General features: G+C 40.4%; 1 protein-coding gene across 2 annotated transcripts in view; it reads right to left on the minus strand.

The window, feature by feature from the left end:
- Positions 1 to 19,420, minus strand: part of SLC38A10 (solute carrier family 38 member 10) — a 244,458-nt gene that overhangs the window by 8,895 nt on the left and 216,143 nt on the right. For both annotated transcript variants that reach the window (XM_053706757.1, XM_053706748.1), the window contains exon 15: positions 11,919 to 12,080. In XM_053706757.1, coding sequence (XP_053562732.1) covers positions 11,919 to 12,080 — 162 coding nt within the window. The remainder of the gene's footprint in view (positions 1 to 11,918; positions 12,081 to 19,420) is intronic.

The following is a 19,420-nucleotide window of genomic DNA, read 5'->3' on the forward strand; positions in this document are numbered from 1 at the left end:
GTCGAAAATCTTTAGTTGCCTGTAAATAAAATTTCAGGGCACGGACAACGTCCAGATTGTGCAGAAGTCGTTCCTTCTTTGAAGAAGGGTTAGGGCACAATGATGGAACAACAATCTCTTGATTGATATTCCTGTTGGTAACTACCTTAGGTAAAAACCCAGGTTTAGTACGCAGAACTACCTTGTCTGAATGGAAAATCAGATAAGGAGAATCACAATGTAAGGCAGATAACTCAGAGACTCTTCGAGCCGAGGAAATAGCCATTAAAAACAGAACTTTCCAAGATAACAGTTTGATATCAATGGAATGAAGGGGTTCAAACGGAACACCCTGTAAAACGTTAAGAACTAAGTTTAAACTCCATGGCGGAGCAACCGTTTTAAACACAGGCTTAATCCTGGCCAAAGCCTGACAAAAAGCCTGAACGTCTGGAACTTCTGACAGACGTTTGTGTAAAAGGATAGACAAAGCTGAGATTTGTCCCTTTAACGAACTAGCGGATAAACCCTTTTCTAAACCTTCTTGTAGAAAAGACAATATCCTAGGAATCCTAACCTTACTCCATGAGTAACTCTTGGATTCGCACCAATATAAGTATTTACGCCATATTTTATGGTAAATTTTCCTGGTAACATTAGCCATGTCTTGCAAAGTGATTTGTAATGGCCGCCCTGATGTACTTGGCGTTACAATATCACGCACCTCCTGAGCGGGAGATGCAGGTACTGACACGTGAGGCAAGTTAGTCGGCATAACTTCCCCCTCGTTGTCTGGTGAATTTTTCTTAGCATGTACAGATTGGCTTTTATTTAAAGTAGCATCAATGCAATTAGTACATAAATTTCTATTGGGCTCCACATTGGCCTTAGAACATATTGCACAAAGAGATTCCTCTGTGTCAGACATGTTTAACAAACTATCAATTAGACTAGCAAGCTTGGAAAATACTTTTCAAATGAATTTACAAGCAATATGGAAAAACGTCACTGTGCCTTTAAGAAGCACACAAAAACTGTCACAGTTGAGATAACAATGAACCGGATTAGTTATAGCAACCAAAATTTCACATGAAATGCATTAATTTAGCAAAGGATTGCACCCATTAGCAAATGGATTATTTACCCTTTAATACCAAAAAAACGGATAATAAAATATATAACGTTTTTATCACAGTCAAAGCACAGTCTCACAGGTCTGCTGTGAGTGATTACCTCCCTCAAACTAGTTTTGGAGACCCCTGAGCTCTGTAGAGACGTCCTTGCAGGGAGAATAAGGAAGGCTGTGACTGAATTTTTAATGCGTAGTAAAAGCGCCAAAATAGGCCCCTCCCACTCATAATACAACAGTGGGGAAGCTCAATAAACTGATTTTATTCAAAATAAACGAAAGCCAAGTGGAAAATAATGCCCATAAAATTTTTCAAGTACCTCAGAGAAAAAAAACGATTAACCTGCCAGTAAACGTTTTAATATGAATAAACGAAATGATATTAAAAGCCTGTTGCTAGTCGCTCTCACTGCAGAAAGGCTATAAGTTATATGTATACAGTATTTTCTTAGTGAAGTGCCATTCCCCAGAAATACCTCAGTGCCAACATACATACATAACAGCCTGATACCAGTTGCTACTACTGCATTTAAGGCTGTACTTACATTATATCGGTATTAGCAGTATTTTCTCAGTCAATTCCATTCCTTAGAAAATAATATACTGCAACATACCTCTTTGCAGGTGAACCCTGCCCGCTGTCCCCTGTTCTGAAGTTACCTCACTCCTCAGAATGGCCGAGAACAGCAAATGGATCTTAGTTACGTCCGCTAAGATCATATACAAACTCAGGTAGATTCTTCTTCTAATACTGCCTGAGAAAAAACAACACACTCCGGTGCCGTTTAAAACAACAAACTTTTGATTGAAGAAATAAAAACTAAATTTAATAACCACACTCCTCTCACACATCCTATCTATTAGTTAGGTGCAAGAGAATGACTGGGTATGACGTAGAGGGGAGGAGCTATATAGCAGCTCTTCTTGGGTGATCCTCTTGCACTTCCTGTTAGGGAGGAGTTATAATCCCATAAGTAATGGATGACCCGTGGACTGACTACACTTAACAGGAGAAAAGACCTTTTACATTTATTTGAAGGTGGAAATGCAGACAAAGCCTTCAGAATAGATTAGAATCAAAAACAAATTCTTAAAAATTTACAGGTATATCATGCACATTAGAAGTTGAAGGAACTGCAACTGGCAATGTACTAATACTAATGGATACACTATCTGCATGTAAAAGTTTATCATGATAACTAATACAAATGACATTTCGACGAGATAATTTCTACAATTTTACAACAAATGCACTTAGCTTTGGTTGAACCGATGTCACGCAGCAATGTTCCAGTAGAAGCTTCTGAGGCAGGATCAGGTTGAAACATCTTGCAAAATGTAAGATAAAAAACAACATATAAAGCAAAATTATCTATTTCCTTATATGACAGTTTCAGGAATGGGGAAAAAATGCAAATAGCATAGCCCTCTGATAGAAAAAAAGCAAGAGCCAAACATCAATGGGGTATTGAAATAATAAAAAAGTTTGGCGCCAAGTATGACGCACAACGTAACTAAACTTTTTTTTGGTGGCAAAAAAATAACCGGAAATGACAAACTTGGGACACTAATGACGCAACAGTGTGAAAGGTCTCGGCGTGAAGTATGAAGCCGGAAGTGACGAACTTGCGTCATTGACGTACTTTTCCGCGGCAAAAATTTTTTTGCGGCAAGAATGACGTAATAAAGTTTAGCATTTGACGCACCCGCGGGCCTAATACCACCCGCAATTTGTAAAAAGTAGTCAATTGAAAAAAAGACTAAACCCCAGGTAACAAATAAATTTCATATTTAAAAGATGTTTATATTCCCCAAATATGAAACTGACAGTCTGCAGAAGGAAATACATGAACCTGACTCATGGCAAATATAAGTACAATACATATATTTAGAACTTTATATAAATGCATAAAGTGCCAAACCATAGCTGAGGTGTCTTAAGAAATAAAAAACATACTTACCAAAAGACACCCATCCACATATAGCAGATAGCCAAACCAGTACTAAAACAGTTATTAGTAGAGGTAATGGTAAATTGAGAGTATATCGTCGATCTGAAAAGGGAGGTAGGAGATGAATCTCTACGACCGATAACCGAGAACCTATGAAATAGACCCCCGTTAGGGAAATCATCGTATTCAATAAGTGATACTCCCTTCACGTCCCTCTGACATTCGCTGTACTCTGAGAGGAATCGGGCTTCAACAATGCTGAGAAGCGCATATCAACGTAGAAATCTTAGCACAAACTTACTTCACCACCTCCATAGGAGGCAAAGTTTGTAAAACTGAATTGTGGGTGTGGTGAGGGATGTATTTATAGGCATTTTGAGGTTTGGGAAACTTTGCCCCTCCTGGTAGGATTGTATATCCCATATGTCACTAGCTCATGGACTCTTGCCAATTACATGAAAGAAACAAAATTTATGCTTACCTGATAAATTTATTTATTCTTGACACAGTGAGTCCACGGATCATCAATTACTGTTGGGAATATCACTCCTGGCCAGCAGGAGGAGGCAAAGAGCACCACAGCAAAGCTGTAAAGTATCACTTCCCTTCCCACAACCCTCAATCATTCGACCGAAGGAAAAGGAGAGAAAGGAAATAACAAGGTGCAGAGGTGCCTGAGGTTTATATAAAAAAAAAAACTGTCTAAAAACAGGGAGGCCCGTGGACTCACAGTGTCAAGAAATAAATAAAATGATCAGGTAAGCATACATTTTGTTTTCTTTCTTAAGACATTATGAGTCCACGGATCATGAATTACTGTTGGGAATCAATACCCAAGCTAGAGGACACAGATAAGGGAGGGCAAGACAGGTAACCTAAACAGAAGGCACCACTGCCTGCAGAACCTTTCTCCCAAAAGAAGCCTCAGCCGAGGCAGAAGTATCAAATTTATAGAATTTAGAAAAAGTGTGCAAAGGAGACCAAGTCGCAGCCTTACAAATCTGTTCTACAGAGGCCTCATTCTTGAAGGCCCAAGAAGAAGACACCTCCGCCTTGCACTAGAGGCAAAGAGAATGACTGGGGGTTGTGGGAAGGGAAGTGATATTTAACAGCTTTGCTGTGGTGCTCTTTACCTTCTCCTGCTGGCCAGGAGTGATATTCCCAACAGTAATTGATGATCCGTGGACTCACCGTGTCTTAAGAAAGAAAAACCCTGTAGAAAATAGCACTGCTTCCCTTTGATGAAGTAGTATCCCACTACTTCAAATATGAAATAAGCAAAAAAGTAAGAAAAACACAATTTATGCTTACCTGATAAATTTATTTCTCTTGTGGTGTATCCAGTCCACGGATCATCCATTACTTGTGGGATATTCTCATTCCCAACAGGAAGTTGCAAGAGGACACCCACAGCAGAGCTGTAATATAGCTCCTCCCCTAACTGTCATAGCCAGTCATTCGACCGAAAACAAGCCGAGAAAGGAGGAACCATAGGGTGCAGTGGTTACTGTAGTTTAAATTTAAAAATTACCTGCCTTAAAATGACAGGGCGGGCCGTGGACTGGATACACCACAAGAGAAATAAATTTATCAGGTAAGCATAAATTGTGTTTTCTCTTGTAAGGTGTATCCAGTCCACGGATCATCCATTACTTGTGGGATACCAATACCAAAGCTAAAGTACACGGATGAAGGGAGGGACAAGGCAGGAACTTAAATGGAAGGAACCACTGCCCGTAAAACCTTTCTCCCAAATATAGCCTCCGAAGAAGCAAAAGTATCAAATTTGTAAAATTTTGAAAAAATATGAAGCGAAGACCAAGTCGTCGCCTTGCAAATCTGATCAAAAGAAGCCTCATTTTTAAAGGCCCAAGTGGAAGCCACAGCTCTAGTGGAATGAGCTGTAATCCTTTCAGGAGGCTGCTGTCCAGCAGTCTCATAGGCTAAGCGGATTAAGCTTCTTAGTCAAAAAGAAAAAGAGGTTGCCGAAGCCTTTTGACCTCTCCTCTGTCCAGAGTAGACAACAAACAAAGCAGATGTTTGACGAAAATCTTTAGTAGCTTGTAAGTAAAACTTTAAAGCACTGACCACGTCCAAATTGTGTAACACAAGGATGGAACAACAATCTCTTGATTTATATTCTTGTTAGATACCACCTTAGGTAAGAACCCAGGTTTGGTACGCAGGACTACCTTATCCATATGAAAAATCAGATAAGGAGAATCACATTGTAAGGCAGATAGCTCAGAGACTCTACGAGCCGAGGAAATAGCTACCAAAAAAAGAACTTTCCAAGATAAAAGCTTGGTATCTATGGAATGAAGAGGTTCAAACGGAACTCCTTGAAGAACCTTAAGAACCAAGTTTAAGCTCCATGGTGGAGCAACAGGTTTAAACACAGGCTTGATTCTAACTAAAGCCTGACAAAATGCCTGAACGTCTGGAACATCTGCCAGACGCTTAACTAGCTGACAATCCTTTTTCCAAACCTTCTTGGAGAAAAGATAATATCCTAGCAATCCTGACCTTACTCCATGAGTAACCCTTGGATTCACACCAATAAAGATATCTACGCCATACCTTATGGTAAATTTTCCTGGTGACAGGCTTTCGTGCCTGTCTTAAGGTATCAATAACTGACTCGGAGAAGCCACGCTTTGATAAAATCAAGCGTTCAATCTCCAGGCAGTCAGCCTCAGAGAAATTAGATTTGGATGGTTGAAAGGACCCTGAAGTAGAAGGTCCTGTTTCAGAGGCAGAGACCATGGTGGAAAGGATGACATGTCCACTAGATCTGCATACAAGGTCCTGCGTGGCCACGCAGGTGCTATCAGAATCACTGATGCTCTCTCCTGCTTGATCTTGGCAATCAGTCGAGGGAGCAGAGGAAACGGTGGAAACACATAAGCCAGGTTGAAAGACCAGGGCGCTGCTAGAGCATCTATCAGTGTCGCCTTGGGATCCCTGGACCTGGATCCGTAACACGGAAGCTTGGCGTTCTGGCGAGACGCCATGAGATCCAGTTCTGGTTTGCCCCAACGATGAATCAGTTGTGCAAATGCCTCCGGATGGAGTTCCCACTCTCCCGGATGAAAAGTCTGACGACTTAGAAAATCCGCCTCCCAGTGCTCTACACCTGGTATATGGATAGCTGATAGGTGGCAAGAGTGAATCTCTCCCAGCGAATTATTTTTGAAACTTCTAACATCTCTAGGGAACTTCTCGTTCCCCCTTGATGGTTGATGTAAGCTACAGTCGTGATGTTGTCCGACTGAAATCTGATGTACCTCAGAGTTGCTAACTGAGGCCAAGCCTGAAGAGCCTTGAATATCGCTCTTAGTTCCAGAATATTTAATGGAAGGAGAGACTCCTCCTGAGTCCACGATCCCTGAGCTTTCAGGGAGTTCCAGACTGCACCCCAACCTAGAAGGCTGGCATCTGTCATAACAATTGTCCAATCTGGCCTGCGAAAGGTCATACCTTTGGACAGATGGACCCGAGATAGCCACCAGAGAAGAGAATCCCTGGTCTCTTGGTCCAGATTCAGTTGAGGGGACAAATCTGTGTAATCCCCGCTCCACTGATTGAGCATGCATAGTTGCAGCGGTCTGAGATGTAAGCGTGCAAACGGCACTATGTCCATTGCCGCTACCATTAAGCCGATTACTTCCATACACTGAACCACCGAAGGGCGCGGAATGGAATGAAGAACCCGGCAGGAATTTAGAAGCTTTGATAACCTGGACTCCGTCAGGTGAATTTTCATTTCTACAGAATCTATCAGAGTCCCTAGAAAGGAAACTCTTGTGAGTGGGGATAGAGAACTCTTTTCCTCGTTCACTTTCCACCCATGCGACCACAGAAATGCCAGTACTACGTCCGTATGAGACTTGGCAATTTGGAAGTTTGACGCCTGTATCAGGATGTCGTCTAAATAAGGGGCTACTGCTATGCCCCGCGGCCTTAGGACCGCCATAAGTGACCCTAGAACCTTTGTAAAGATTCTTGGGGCTGTAGCTAATCCCAAGGGAAGAGCTACAACTGGTAATGCCTGTCTTAAAAGGCAAACCTGAGAAACCGATGATGATCTTTGTGTATCGGAATGTGAAGATAAGCATTCCTTTAGATCCACTGTAGTCATATATTGACCCTCCTGGATCAGTGGTAGGATGGTACGAATAGTTTCCATCTTGAACGACGGAACTTTGAGGAATTTGTTTAAGATCTTTAGATCCAAAATTGGTCTGAAGGTTCCCTCTTTTTTGGGAACCACAAACAGATTTGAGTAAAAACCCTGTCCCTGTTCCTCCTTTGGAACTGGATGGATCACTCCCATAACTAGGAGGACTCGTACACAGTGTAAGAATGCCTCTCTCTTTATCTGGTGTGCAGATAATTGTGAAAGGTGAAATCTCCCTTTTGGGGGGGAAGCTTTGAAGTCCAGAAGATATCCCTGGGATATAATTTCCAATGCCCAGGGATCCTGAACATCTCTTGCCCACGCCTGGGCAAAGAGTGAAAGTCTGCCCCCTACTAGATCCGTTCCCGTATAGGGGGCCGCTCCTTCATGCTGTCTTAGAGGCAGCAGCAGGCTTTTTTTCCTGCTTACCTTTTTTCCATGTCAGGTTTGGTCTCCAGACCGTCTTGGATTGAGCAAAAGTTCCCTCTTGTTTATTATTAGAGGAAGTTGATGCCGCACCTGCCTTGAAGTTTTGAAAGGCACGAAAATTAGACTGTTTGGCCCTAGATTTGGACCTGTCCTGAGGAAGGGCATGACCTTTTCCTCCAGTGATATCAGCAATAATCTCCTTCAACCAGGCCCGAATAGGGTCTGCCCCTTGAAGGGAATGTTAAGTAGCTTAGATTTTGAAGTCACGTCAGCTGACCATGATCTAAGCCATAGCGCTCTGCGCGCCTGTATAGCAAAACCGGAATTCTTAGCCGTTAGTTTAGTCAAATGAACAATGGCATCAGAATAAAAGAATTGGCTAGCTTAAGTGCTCTAAGTTTGCCAAGTATGTCATCCAATGGAGTCGCTACCTGTAAAGCCTCTTCCAGAGACTCAAACCAGTACGCCGCAGCAGCAGTGACAGGGGCAATGCATGCAAGGGGCTGTAGGATAAAACCTTGTCGAATAAATATTTTCTTAAGGTAACCTCTAATTTTTTATCCATTGGATCTAAAAAAAAAAAAAAAAGCACAACTGTCCTCGACAGGGATAGTAGTACGCTTTACTAGAGTAGAAACTGCTCCCTCCACCTTAGGGACTGTCTGCCATAAGTCCCATGTGGTGGCGTCTATTGGAAACATTTTTCTAAAAATAGGAGGGGAAGAGAACGGCACACCTGGTCTATCCCATTCCTTATTAATAATTTCTGTAAACCTTTTAGGTATTTAGGTATTTGGAAAAACATCAGTACACACCGGCACTGCAAAGTATTTATCCAGTCTACACAATTTCTCTGGCACTGCAATGGTATCACAGTCATTCAGAGCAGCTAAAACCTCCCTAAGCAACACGCGGAGGTGTTCAAGCTTAAATTTAAATGTAGAAATATTAGAATCAGGTATCTTTCCTGAGTCATTAACATCACCCACTGACTGAAGCTCTCTTTCCTCAGCTTCTGCATATTGTGAGGCAGTATCAGACATGGTTCTTAAAGCGTCAGTATGCTCTGCATTTTGTCTCACCCCAGAGCTATCTCGCTTACCTCTAAGTTCAGGTAGTCTGGCTAATACCGCTGACAGTGTATTATCCATGACTGCCGCCATGTCTTGTAAAGTAAACGCTATGGGCGCCCTAGATGTACTTGGCGCCATTTGAGCGTGAGTCCCTTAAGCGGGAGTCAAAGGGTCTGACACGTGGGGAAAGTTAGTCGGCATAACTTCCCCCTCGTCAGATTCCTCTGGTGATACATTTTTTAAAGACAGAAAATGATCTTTATTGCATAAAATTAAATCAGTACATTTGGTACACATTCTAAGAGGGGGTTCCACCATGGCTTTTAAACATAATAAACAATGAGTTTCTTCTATGTCAGACATGTTTATACAGAATAGCAATGAGACTAGCAAGCTTGGAAAACACTTTAAATCAAGTTAACAAGCAAATATAAAAAACGGTACTGTGCCTTTAAGAGAAACAAATTTTGTCAGAATTTGAAAAACAGTGAAAAAATGCAGTAAATCAAACAAAATTTTTACAGTGTGTATAATAGGCTAACAGAGCATTGCACCCACTTGCAAATGGATGATTAACCCCTTAGTTCAAAAAACAGATAAAAAAAACGAAATAGACGTTTTTTAAGTCACAACCAACTGCCACAGCAAGCTGTGGCCCTACCTTCCCCAATAAAGGACTTTGGAAAGCCTTTGGGCCCTTTAGAGATGTCCTATAGCATTCAGAGGGCCTTTGAGGGAAGCTGGATGTCACAGTTTGTAATTTTAACTGCACCAACTGTAACTTTTATACTACAACAGTGGAAATTGTTTCTAGTCAAAATTTAAGCCAGCCATGTGGAAAAAACTAGGCCCCAATAAAGTTTTATCACCAAAGCATATATAAAAACGATTAAACATGCCAGCAAACGTTTTATATTGCAATTTTATAAGGGTATTACCCCTGAGAGTAAGCATGATACCAGTCGTTATTAAATCACTGTATTCAGGCTTAACTTACATTAATCCGGTATCAGCAGCATTTTCTAGTGTTTTCCATCTCTAGAAAAAATTATAACTGCACATACCTGATAGCAGAATAAACTGCACGCCATTCTCTCGCTGAAGTTACCTCATCTGTGTAATCCCCTCAGACATATGTGAGAACAGCAATGGATCTTAGTTACAACCTGCTAAGATCATAGAAACCTCAGGCAGATTCTTCTTCTATTTACTGCCTGAGATAAAATAGCACAACTCCGGTACTATTTAAAAATAACAAACTTTTGATTGAAGAAAATAAACTAGCTACAACGTCCTTGCTTGTTGAGAGTTGCAAGAGAATGACTGGCTATGACAGTTAGGGGGGGAGCTATATTATAGCTCTGCTGTGGGTGTCCTCTTGCAACTTCCTGTTGGGAATGAGAATATCCCACAAGTAATGGATGATCCGTGGACTGGATACACCTTACAAGAGAAAGGGAGCGCTAAAACAGCAGCTATATAAATGGTTAAAAGGTACTCTAAATAACAAACATACCTATAAACATTCATATAAAATACAATTTAATGTCATATAAAACACTATAAAAAACCACCAATGGTTGAGACAAGAAAAAATATGTAATAAAAGTTTAAAAACCATGATGCAGTCCCAAGTTTAATTGTATGAATAGTTCCAAAGGGGGATGGGTACAAGCCGGTTTTAAAGTGCACAATCTGTAGATACGTTACGATTTTCTGGAACAATTTCCAGCATTACTGACTCTCACTACTACTCATACACGGAATACGAAATCCTCATCCAACGATTTCTCCGATACCTTCAACCTTTCTTTAGATTCGATTACCCTCAGGCATGGCTGTCTCAAACCAGCTTCTCTAGACCCTCCCTTCCTTACTTCCAAGATCACGTGGTGTATTCTTACCAATCAGGAATGTGGAGTGTTTGTAGCCAAAGATCTCAGGTTCCTGATACACAAAGTATCTAACAGTTCAGTACAGTTTGGTTTTCACTTGACAGAGCGCTCTGAAGCAAGTATATGAAACGGCTTTGGAACTATTCATATAAATAAACTTAAGACTGCATCATGTTTTTAAACTTTTATTACATATTAACCATCGGTGGTTTTTATAGTGTTTTATATGACTTATTAAATTGTATTTTATTTCCATGTTTATCAGTATGTTTGTTATTTAGAGTACCTTTTAACCATTTATATAACTGCTGTTTTAGAGCTCCCTTTTCTTACTTTTTTGCTTACCTCATAATTTAATAACTTATTAAAACTACACTAACATTTTCTCCCTTTTAATGTGTTCCCAAATATCAATTTTACATACTGGAGTGTATTAAATTGTTTACAAATAGCTTCTTCACTTTTATTTTCTCATTTGAAATAGCACATTTTGCCTTTTTTACCCCCACCTATACTGAACTTTTCTGAACCTTCTGTTGTAAAAAACAAAACAAAACATAAACAAGGTTTAGATAAAATGAATGCTCCCAGTGGAGGACTGCGACAGAGATACCAAAATGTTAATTTTCCATTGTTCTCTTTAGGGCCTGATATTTTAAAAAAAAATCGCCGGCATGGAGAGAAATCATTCAGAATCTTTTTTTTTAGACCTTATAATGTATTGTAGGAGTCTCTTCACATCAAGAACCTTGCATAGTTAGATAAACATCTTTCAAACTAAAATTTGTGTTCTAACATTTTTTTTTTATATGGACCTCTCCGTACTGAAGAGATGTCTTAGATCATCTCATCTGAGTGGCGAGCTTTGGAATATCAGGCCCTTAGTATTGGCCTTGAGTAAACAGTAATAAAGAAGATAAGGACTTTGTGTAAATTAAATTAGACAGATAACATAGTGAGAGTTTCTCTCCATAAAAGATTAACCCACTGTATTGGGCTGTGGTTAGAGCTAGCAGAAATAACTTTCATTTACAAAAATGTACCTAAAGGAAAATTCCCCATACATTTTAAACTCTGCAGCTGGTATAACAAGTAGCTGGAAATACATTAAGGAGTTAGCTGTTGGCCTTGTGTTTTTGAACCCAGTGACTGATATCACAGAACTGCAACACAATACTATGCAGTGCCCCAACTGCCTGACAGTGAATGAGCTTAAGGTGCTGTTCTAGCTTCTCTCATCTGACAAGTGTTCCTACCATATCACCACTTCTCCCATCTCACCTTGCTGTTCTTCTTCCTTCTGCTGGTGAATTTCCAAGTGCTGTTCTTTGATTACTTCCAACAACTTTTCTTGTTGGTCCAATAATCGTTTTTGCTGCACTTGTTGCTCTTTAATAACTTGCAAAAGGATTGCGTGGTCCAGCAGCTCAGCTTTGTCAGCTCCTAGGGACAGTGGGGACAAAAATTATGTATATTTAGAGGACCATAAACTATTAATCCTGAAGAGAACAAATAGACATGTGGGAGAAGAAATTACATTTAGAATTCTGGATCCTACTATTGAGATTTTGCATTATAGTTAGAGGCTTCAGCAATATCTTGGTAAATGGTGGTCCTCAACTTTTTTGTGACACCCCTGAATTATTTTTGAAAAACATTTGCCATTCCTGAATTGTATTAGAGATCGTAAGGTCTACACAAAGTTAATCAGATAAGATATTAAACACATTTAAAAAGGTTCACAGACCTAATAAGCTGCAAGCATAATACAGTCTATTTAAAAAAAAAAAATGTATGCTTACCTGATAAATTAATTTCTGTCATGATGGTGAAAGTCCAACGGGCCATCACATGTGGGATTAAAGTCAAGTTCAAAAGGAGGCAAAACACCCCACATAACAGAGCTTAAATCCATCCCACCTTCCCATGATTCCTTAGTCATGCATATGGTCAAGAAAAAACAGAAAATAAGACTGTAGAAAAGGAAAAGCAGGGTAAGAGAAGTGCAAACTGGTACTGCTGCCAACTTAAGGAAAAAAAGGGCAGATCTCGTGGACTCTCACCATAATGAAAAATTACATTCATCATCAGGTAAGCATAAATTTTGTTTACTTTTATAAGATGTTGACAGTCCACAATCCACAAGACCACCATTAAATAGGGCAGGAAAATCAGTTAAGGCAGGTAGAGGTACTACATTTTCCTACCAAAGGCAGCCTCAGAGAGGGGAAACGCATTGAAATGGTAGAATTGGGTGATGTATGTATGATGACCAAGTAGCTGCCTTGCAAATCCTGTTGAATGGAAGCTTGAAATCTAAAAAGGCAATAGGTGGCAACTTCTCTGGTAGAATGAGCGGTAATTCAATCTGGGGGAGACTTCCCCACTACAAGTTATCCTTTGTAAATCAAAACCAAGTTGCTTAACTGATTGCAGTAGCTTTCTGTCTGAATTCTTTAGTGGTTTAAAGTTAACACTTCAAGGCTCTTACTACATCTTATTTGAAGTAATCTCTCTTTAGCGGTTCATTTGGCGCCTGGATAAAGAGATAGGACTACAATTTCCTTTCAGAAGAAACAACCTTAGTAAGGAAAACAAAATTTTTGGTTACCTGATAAAAATTTTTTTTTTGGAATGATGGTCCACAGTCCTCCATAACATATGGGATTAATACCCAAGCCGAAAAGGGTAAGACAATTTTTCTGGCAGTTCTTATGTAGCCGACACTGCAGCCTGAACGACTTCCTGCCAAATGCTGCTTTCTAAAAAAGCAAAACCTCAAGTGATAAACTCTGGGGAAAAAAGTATGCAGATAAGACATGTTGCAGTTTTGTAAATTGGCCCCAAAGAAAAAAACCAACAATGTTGCATTTGCTCTTGAAGAAAGAGCTAGTAATGCTCTTAGAAAGGTGACCTTCCAAATGTCAGTCTTGAATCACTTCTTATGAGTTAAGAGGCAAATGCTACCTTAGTAGCTTTCTGCCCCTTACTAGATTTAGTAGTGAGAAAACAAACTAGAAGTTTGACTTGAAAACTATAGTTGCTTGGAGATAGAACTTAAAAGCATTTACTATAATCAGATTATGTAATATCCACTACCCAGAGTTAGCAGGATCTGGGCACAATGAAGGTCACAGAGAAGGTAAATATTAAGAAACTCTTTATGCTAAAGAGATTGCTAAAATACACTTTCCCAGTTAATAGACAATAGCAATGTAATGCAAAGGTTCAAGAGAAGAACCTTGTAATATATAGAAAAGTTTAGATTCCAGGGTGGAGGAATAGGTTCATCAGTGGCCTAATTCTAACAACGCCTGAACAAAAGTCTGAATTTCAGGAAGTTTAACTAACTTCCTATGAAAAAGAGATAAGGCAGAAAATAGTTTTCAGGATGCCCTAGTCAAGGGTTTGTACACTAAACGATTCTAGGAATTTTAAAGGATACCAAGAAAACTCTCTGGAAGATCATTTAAAGCATGTTTTCCAATCTTGTGTTAAATCTCTTGTTACATGCTTTCTGTCCTTCATTATTAAGATTCAATAACTAAACTTAAATATAATATATCTCTATGTTCCAAAACTAGGCATTCAAACTCTATGCCATTAAATTTGAGATCTTGATAGAAGAGAGAACCTTGAGACAACAGAGTCTGTCTCAGAGGAAAAGAACTATGGAAAGCAAAAGGACATATGCACTAGGTACGTATACCAAGCCCTCCGGTGCCAGGCTGGAGCAACTAATATTACCAACGTGGACTCCTGATAGATCTAAGAAACAGGTATGATAGATGAAAGTGCCATGGACATAACAAGGTGAATAATATGTGAACCTATGATCTTGTGATCTTTCACAATAGCTTATGAGTGTTAGATTTAAGAGAGAGACCATTCAAACTATTACCTGTAAGCCCATTGGATCAATAAGTGATCAAAAATGTTCTATGGAGAGACCACTCTCATAAATTGACCGATCGACTGCTGGAATGATCCACCTTCCAGTTGTTCACACATGGTATTGCGATTGTCAATAGGTGATCTATAATTCCTCTCTGCCCAAGACAGAGTAATAAACACTCCCTGCATGGTCAGTGGAATGCAGTTAACCTCTGTGTTAACTATGTAGGCCACCACCATGATGTTGTTAGACTGGTGGTTGTTTGTGAATAACATATAGTGCACCAAGCATAATAATCCTATAACCCCTGTCAAAATGTGTTCCCCAGCCTAACCAGAGCCTGCACTGCTGAACTGCATCATGCACTAAGCTATTGCCGGTTCTCTTAAAGTGCCATACACAATTTTTAAAAGTACTCAAATAAAAAACCCTAAAACTTCCAGAGGGTTAAAAAGAGTCAGAGGCTTCCCTAATAATGTTCCCAATGCTAGAAGAACTGTAAGGGATATGATATGGAGAAAAATTGGTGTCATGAGGGGAGCAGGAGAGGCCCCCTGGCTATGCTGTACCTGTGTCAGAGTACATACAAATAGCCTCTGGGCTGTGTCTGTGCTGTGTAAAGGCACTTACCTTTTGCAGCACCCCTCCACTGGCTTACCAGGCATGTCAATGCAGCTGCAGCAGTATCCAGTAGAGAGACCATCCAGTGAAGTAGGAAATACCGGAGTCCCTAAGGGGGAGGTTAGGGATGAGTCTCCACATTGCCTGAGTGTAGTTATAGCTAAAATCTCGTTAGGGAAATGCTGTGCACATAACAGGGTATTCCTGTGTCAATGTATCATTCAGCTGCCGTGAAGAGTCTTTTCTTTCTTCTTTGTAAATGATTCTCTTCAGGGACTCTGGATTTCATTGGCCTGAGCTCTCAATTTGTAATCCAGAAGCAAGTAGCTGGAACAACCTCTAATCTCAACCATCTCCTACGAGGTCAAAAACAAAAAACTAAGAGAGAGATGAGATTATTTTAAAGCTCTTGTATGGGTTCTTGACCTCCTTCTAGTGGCGGGAAATAAATCCCATATGTTATGGAGGACTGTCGACCATCATCATTTTACGAAAGAAAGAATAGCTCTTCAAAAATAATCAGGTAAGGAGCAGATGGCTCAGATACTCTTCTTTCTGAGTAAATGGTCAAGAGAAAAAACAAAAAACTTCAAAGACAACAGTTTAATGTCCAGACCATGCATAGGTTTAAATAGCTGATTCTGAAGAACCATTAAAAACTAAGTTAATGTTCCATGAATGGGGAAGTAGGCCTGATAACTGGTCTTATTCTGACCAAATCTTAAACAAAGGCTTGAATGTCAGCAAGTCTCAAAATCTTCTTGTGATACAAAACTGGAGCAGAAATTTGGAATTTATAAGAACTGGCAAAAGTTGAAGAAGTCAAGAAATTCTGAAAGAGTTCCAACAATAATTCTTAGACTCAAACAAGGAGAGGTTAACTTTCCATACTTTGTGATAAAAATGTCTTGTAAAACGACTATCTGGTTTTAATCAAAAGGGTCTATTCACTTAATTTGAGAAACCTCTCTAATATATCTCAGACATTCAATCACCATGTCATCAATCACAACTGGCTAGAGGTCATATGTACCAGATCTGTCTACCAAGACCTGTGAGGCCATTCTGAAGCAATTATAATCACTTTCATGTTTTATCCTGGATATTAACCTCTATAGTAAAACAAAAGGAGGGAAGATGCTGAATCATTAATCCATATGTTAGTTACTTTTGGATCTGCTACCCAACTTTGCACACTCAAAATGTGAATTGCTGAAATCATGAAATGGAGTTTTGACCAAATCAGAATATGGGCTACCTCATTCATTGCCAAGGTGCTTTGAGTACCACTTTTGTGACTGATGTAAACCACTGATGTGACACTGTCTGACTGAAACCTCAGTCAACATGGGCCAACTCTAGAGAGCCCTGAATATTGAGTTAGTTCCAAGATATTGATCAGTAACCTTGCCTCTCACGTCTCTGTGCTCTCCAGAAACCCCAGACCGTGCCACAATCCAGCATGATGGAAAAATGATGTCTCCCTAAGTCAATGATTAGTGAATCTGCCACCAAGTTAGATAATGCCTTTGAAGACAGTTTGTTATAATTGCAAAACATTTGAAGCTGCAAAGGACGCAAGCACTGTAGGAAGAAGTGTTTGTCAGAGAAGGGCACAGGTCTTCTGCAATTTGAGTCTGCAAGCATCTGTGAGAGTCTATAATTAAGCTCAGAAAGGCAACTCTGGTTTGTTCTAGTAGAGAGCTTTTTGGGAGGTTGTTTTTTCAACCACAGGAACAAAGAAACTGAAGAACTGTGTTTATATGTTCCTGAAAACCAAACAAAATGATCTCCTTAGAAAATCCTCAATTTTATTATTTCAAATAACAGGAACAGACAGTGTCACAACGTTTCAGTGCCAATGCCCCTTAATCATGTGATAAAAACAATCATTACACACCTGGGCTTTATAGGCAGGTACCTGGGAGTTAACCATTACATTCTCAAATCAATCAATAGGATGAGTGTAGCGCCATCTTGTGTACAGTGTGTGTAAAGAATAAAAATTAAAAACAACTAAGAGGCCTAAGTACAGATAAGTTGCACTCAATCTTATTAACTTATCATTTAATTTATGGCATGTGCAACAAAATAGTATACAAGAACACAAACAATTGGTTACAATATAATTAAGCTAAATACAATAGCCTATTATTTCTATTATACAGCATAAATGCAATGTACTTGTATGGCTTCAAAATACAGCAACTCCAGAGTCCACATCCTCAAATCAGATTTGAAACAGTCTGTTTTATTGTTGTAATAAAAAATAATAAATTATGCTTACCTAATAATTTCATTTCCATCTGTGGGAGGAGAGTCCAGTCATTCATTACTTGTGGGAATTAAGAACCTGGCCACCAGGAGGCGGCAAAGACACCCCAGCCAAAGGCTTAAATACCTCCCCCACTCCCCTCATCCTCAGTCATTCTGCCGAGGGAACAAGGAACAGTAGGAGAAATATCAGGGTATAAATAGTGGCAGAAGAACAGAAATAAATTTAGATCTGCCCACCGGAGAAACGGGCAGGAGCCGTGGACTCTCCTCCCACAGATGGAAATGAAATGATCAGGTAAGCATAATTTATATTTTAAATCTTAATGGGAGGAGAGTCCACGGCTTCATTCATTACTTGTGGGAAAAAAATACCCAAGCTCTAGAGCACACTGAATGAAAAAAAAAACGGGAGGGCAAAAAAAGCGGACCCTAATCTAAGGGCACCACAGCCTGCAAAACCTTTCTCCCAAAAGCTGCCTCCGCTGAAGTAAAAACATCAAACTTGTAAAACTTTGTAAAAGTATGTATGTGAGGACCAAGTAGCCACCTTACAAATCTGCTCCATAGAGGCCTCATTCTTAAAGGCCCATGAAGAGGCCACAGCCCTAGTTGAGTGAGCCATAATCCTCTGAGGAGCCATATGTCCCGCAGTCTCATATGCCAAGCAATCAAGCTTGTCAACCAAAAGGATAAGCAAGTGAAGAGGCCTTCTGTCCCCTGCGAATACATTACAAATAGAGATGGTCTGTCTGAATTCTTTCGTGGCCTGAAGATAGAACTTCAAGGCTCAAACCACATCCAAGTTATGAAGCAACCTTTCCTTTGAAGAAAGGTTAGGACACAATGAAGGAACCACTATCTCCTGATTAATGTTACGATTCGACACAACTTTGGGAAGAAATCCCAAACCAGTGCGAAGAACAGCCTTATCGGTGTGAAAAACCAGATAAGGAGGCTCACATTGCAAGGCCGCCAACTCAGAGAGTCTGTGTGCCGATGCAATAGCCAGTAGGAATAGAACCTTTCAAGAAAGAGTTTTAAATGTCAAGCGAATGCATAGGCTCAAAAGGGAGCCTTCTGCAAAATTTTAAGTACCAAATTTAGCTCTAAGGGGGAGCAGAATTTCTAAAGACAGTCCTGATCCTAGACAGAGCCTGAACGAAGGACTGAATATCAGGAAGCTCCGGAAGCTGCTTGTGTAACAGTACTGATAAAGCCGAAATCTGTCCCTTTAAGGAACTGGCGGCAAGTACCTTTTCCAACCCATCCTGGAGGAAGGACAGGATCCTGAATACCCTAACCTTATGCCAGCGATATCCATGTTCCTCACATCAGGACAAGTAGGTCCTCCACACCTTATGATAGATGTGACGAGTGACCGGCTTCCTGGCTTGAATGAAAGTATTAATCACTCTCTCAGAAAATCCTCTCTTGGCTAGGACTAAGTGTTCCATCTCCACACAGCTTCAGAGAATCGAGATTTTGATGTAGAAAAGGACCCTGAGCCAGCAGATCCCTGCGACAAGGTATCCTCCATGGAGGAGACGATAACATCCCTACCAGATCCGTAAACCACATCCTCCACGGCCACGACGGAGCAATCAGAATAGCCAAAACTTGCTCCTGCTTGATGTGGGCCACTACTCGAGGTAGAAGTGGCAACGGTGGAAATATGTAGACTGGATTGAACTCCCAAGGCACCACCAAGGCATCTATCAGCTCTGCCTGGACCGCGACCCGTATCTGGGTAGCTTTAATTTGAGTCTGGACACCATGAGATATATCTCTGGCGCCCCCCATCTGTTGCAGATCTCCGCAAACACCTCGGAATGGAGAGACCATTCCCCCGGATGAAACGATTGTCTGCTGAGAAAATCTGCATCCCAGTTGTCCGCACCCGGAATGTGGATCGCTGAAAACGAACAGTTGTGGGTCTCCGCCCATTCTAGAATCCAAGAAACTTCCCTCATGGCTAGGGAGCTTCTTGTTC

The sequence above is a fragment of the Bombina bombina genome, chromosome 1 (assembly GCF_027579735.1).
Source record: "Bombina bombina isolate aBomBom1 chromosome 1, aBomBom1.pri, whole genome shotgun sequence".
Classification (NCBI taxonomy): Eukaryota; Metazoa; Chordata; class Amphibia; order Anura; family Bombinatoridae; genus Bombina; species Bombina bombina.